The sequence below is a fragment of the Cupressus sempervirens genome, chromosome 9 (assembly GCF_028749045.1).
Source record: "Cupressus sempervirens isolate cs-2001-9-10 chromosome 9, ASM2874904v1, whole genome shotgun sequence".
NCBI lineage: Eukaryota > Viridiplantae > Streptophyta > Pinopsida > Cupressales > Cupressaceae > Cupressus > Cupressus sempervirens.
The window spans coordinates 76,209,672-76,213,694 of NC_143126.1; the positions used below are offsets into that span (position 1 = coordinate 76,209,672).

General features: G+C 37.0%; 1 protein-coding gene across 1 annotated transcript; it reads left to right on the top strand.

Annotated features, from left to right (window-relative positions):
- The first annotated feature begins 563 nt into the window (after positions 1–563).
- LOC149537688 (monooxygenase 2-like) lies at positions 564–3,750 on the top strand. The gene is made up of 7 exons (XM_089799022.1): positions 564–722; positions 845–941; positions 1,022–1,168; positions 1,264–1,329; positions 1,922–2,102; positions 2,211–2,439; positions 2,880–3,750. The coding sequence occupies exons 2-7, from the start codon at positions 868–870 to the stop codon at positions 3,251–3,253; spliced, it is 1,071 nt and encodes a 356-aa protein (XP_089655148.1). The 5' UTR covers positions 564–722; positions 845–867; the 3' UTR covers positions 3,254–3,750.
- Positions 3,751–4,023: the final 273 nt, after the last annotated feature.

A 4,023-nucleotide genomic window follows, 5' to 3' on the forward strand; every position in this document is an offset into this window, starting at 1 on the left:
GAATTCATAAGACAATTTTCTCAAATTCATAAGACTGATTAATGTTTTTTCACTTGATTGCAGCCCTTTTATAGTTCAAAGTGACAGAACTTCTGCTAAGACATCCACATACTTCTTCCTCCTACCCCACCATAGGCAGGGACTTGAGCTACACACATCACTTGTTATTTTGAGACACTAGAATTAAGTTCAACATCGATCTAGATATTAGATATTGATACACATTTCAAAGAATGAATTTACTTTAGTATTGTGATACAAAGTTTTAAAATGAATCGGGAATCAATATCGTCTAAGATCAACATCGATCTAGATATTGGATATTGATACACATTTCAAAGGATGATTTTACTTTAGTATTGTGATACAAAGTTTAAAAATGAATCGGTAATCAATATCGTCTAGAAACTTGAACGTGCTAGTTATTTTACTTAGTTTTAAGTTACAGTAAAATTCGGTGAAAAAAAGTTTAGATAGCTCGGCTCTTCATCGTCCACAAATGATCAAATGTCACGTTCAATATTCCTTTGAATGATCAAATGTCACGTTCAATATTCCATTTCACAATATAACGAAGAGTCTCGGTAGGCATGCGGAGTGGGTAGGCAGATTCTTTGAACTGGTGCGACTAGGAGTACTGGTAAGTCTTGATTCTTGGCTATATATATAGAGCCATATTAAGACTATAAACTGTGTCCATTTCACAATTCCTAAGAGTCTCGGTAAGTATGCGCAGTGAGTAGGCAGATATTTGTATATATATTTTACTTTTTATTTGCATTCTGCAGTAGCTTAATGAAAAGAGATTCCTGATAATGCATATATATGAATTGCATGCATTAAGAGAATCTGCCGTCGATACCTACGATGGACAAATGCGAAGATATTGTGGTTGTAGGAGGGGGCGTTGCAGGCCTAGCCACTGCGCTTGCTCTTCATAGGCAAGCTATTTTCAAATTCTGCATTGAATTAAAGGATTCAATTTTTCAATTATTCTGAATTTCTCACAACACCATTTCAGGGCGGGAGTGAAGAGCCTGGTGCTTGAGCGCGCCGATTGCCTTCGAACTGCCGGCGCTGCCTTCATCATGTGGCCGAATGCTTGGGAAGCACTTGATGCTCTTGGTGTATCAGATTCCCTTCGCCAAGCTTACTCTCAACTTGATGGGTAATTTAGCTTAACTGAGTGCATCTTCTCTTTCATTAAATTTAGCTTAATTTAGGAGTAATGCAGAAATTCATTTTCAAGAAGTGGGTGTGCAGGCTTCGGGGTATTTCAGTTTCTACTGGTGTTTGCAAGACTGTTCCCCTGAAAAATGGCGGCAAAGGGTAAGCAAAATGATGATTACTTGAAAGAGTTGTAACTGATAATCCCGAGTGTAGATATGGGAAAATTCATTTGATTTGACTTTAGTATGGAGAAAATATTTGCAGGTTACTCTAAGGATGACAAAGAGCTTAATCAGCCAGAAAGTTGTGCTCAATATGTCTCTGTCTCTTTTAGCTTAAGGTTGCCACTACGTTCATATTTTGGCAAGAGAAAAAATAATATTTTCTTGTAAAATTTGAGTCTTCCAATTTTTTGATATAGGATTTAAGACCGGTCTTATTGAGTTCCACGAATCCACACATAGAAGTAGCTATGGAATTTTTGCAGCTATTTAGTCCAATAGAAAGATTTTGTTTAGTCATGTTTCACATTTCTAAACAGTTTATGGAGCGTTCAACTCTTAATAAACTGGCATATCCACATATATGTTCTTAAATTTTCTCAGTAGCAACCAGTAAAAACATTAGCTGATACCGTCCATATGACTACAGTTTGAAAATGAACAAAAACAACCTCCCTAATCCGAAACCAGCATTTGGTTCTGAAGATGAAATTTCTTGTCAAAAACTCAAACAGCTCTTATGTATTCAGGAATTTAAGCACGGAACTGGAAACTCGTTGCATAGAAAGAATGACACTTTTGGAAGCGCTGGCCAAGGAATTGCCTTTGGAGAGCATCAGATTCAACTCCAAAGTAGTTCTCCTACATAGAGACACACTCTCTCCTTTCACCACAATAGAGCTTGCAGATGGAACGTCCCTCATAGCAAAGGTAGGAACTATTATCTCAATCACAAGAAAATAAACCTTTTTCACTCAGATTTTTCAGAGGCCATCTTTCTTAAAATATAGGTTCCTTATATTGAAGTATGGGTTACAGATTGTGATAGGATGCGATGGAGTTTACTCAGTGGTCTCAAGATATATGGGCTTCAAACCAGCCAAATCATCCAGACGTGTTTCCATTAGGGGCATGCTCACATCTACAGAAGACCACCATTTCGAGAAGCTCATGGTACAGTGTTGGGGTGAAGGAGCCAGAGCAGGGTTTCTTACTTGTAACGACAAAAAGGTTTATTGGTTTGTGACCAGGAGATCCCATCCAGAAGGTACTGCTGGGTTTTGTTAGGGTTTGAATTTTGTTGGTGAAGTTTTATTTCCGGCATGCTTTGAAAGATGAATAATTCTACTAATGAGCTATTATAATCAGGAGGATTAATTTTACATCCACCCAGAACATAAAAAATAGTCACAGAACAAATTGTTTCATACCTTGTTCCAATTGTTTTCCAATAAGCTTGAATCTTTCACACTCTATTCTAATTGTTTCGTGACTAACTTGGGAAGTTAGAACAAAATCCTTCAATCAGACAATTATTTCATGCTTGTTCCCTATTTGAGTATGAATAGTTTGGATCTCATTGCTAAATGACCATTATATTATTAAATTGAATATAAAGTTTAAATACTTCAGTTAGAAACTATTTTCACTCTTTGTTGCTATTAATCATGAAAAGCTTGTAATATGACCTTCAATTTGATCTTTTAGATGAAGAGATCTGCAAGGATGCTGAGAGGGTTCGAAATTCAACTCTGGAGATGGTTAAGGATTTCCCGGAACCCGTAGCAAAGCTAATAAAGTTGAGCCCAACAGAGACCATTAATTTAGCAGATCTAAAGCTAAGGTGGGTGTGGCCATGGGAGTGGGGAAGGGGGATGGAAAAGGGGAAAGGAAATGTAACCCTTGTTGGAGATGCATTGCACCCAATGACACCTGATCTTGGCCAGGGAGCATGTATGGCTCTAGAGGATGCTGTCCATCTCAGCAGATGCTTAGAACAAGCTATCAAATCTATAAACATGGCAGAATGGGGAGAAGTCGAAAGGGAAAAGATAGAGTCTTGTTTTAACAAGTACCTATAGGAGAGGAAATGGCGAATATTTGGTATTGCAGGTGCTGCGTTTTTGATAGGACTAGTACAGGATGGATCCTCAAGCCTAGCATGTTTTGTTCGTGATTGGATTTTCTTCCCTTTGTTTTCTATGAGATATTTCTTCTACTGTTTTCACTCATAAACAATGGAATCCTCGACTAGACGAGCTTCTGTTGGAGTTGATGTTCCAACAATAGTCAATAATAATTGTTGCACATGTAGCAAACCTTGTTGAGTTGCTGGCATCACAAGTTTTGAGTCAAAGAGTTCTAGTTTGAATCAAGTTATTATTGTAGATGTGTTTGAGTTAAGTGTCCATAAGTTTCTGTTAGCTGTCAAGTTTGTGTGTGTTGTCAATCATGAAGTAATTTGTTGTCAATCTAATTAGCGGTCATTTAGGAATGTTGTTGGGTCAAGCTATTGTATAAATTTGCATCTATTAGTCAATAAAATTAAGGTGAAATTTCCTTCTTTCTTTGTTTTAAATCTGCTGTTCTATTTTTCCAATATGGTATTAGAGCTATCTTCGTATTAAGTTTTGTCTATTAGTGAAGAAGTTGTTAAGAAGATGAGATCAAGAGAAGAACCACTAGATGATTTTTTTTTCATTGAAGAATTTATTTGATTTTGAAGAGATCAATGCTTTGAAAAATAGGAAAAGATGTGGTAGAGTCTAGATGGATGCTTAAATAGTTTGAGGTGCTATAGGATCGGAGAAGCTATACCTTTACGAGGTTTACGAGGCCTTACACATGGAGA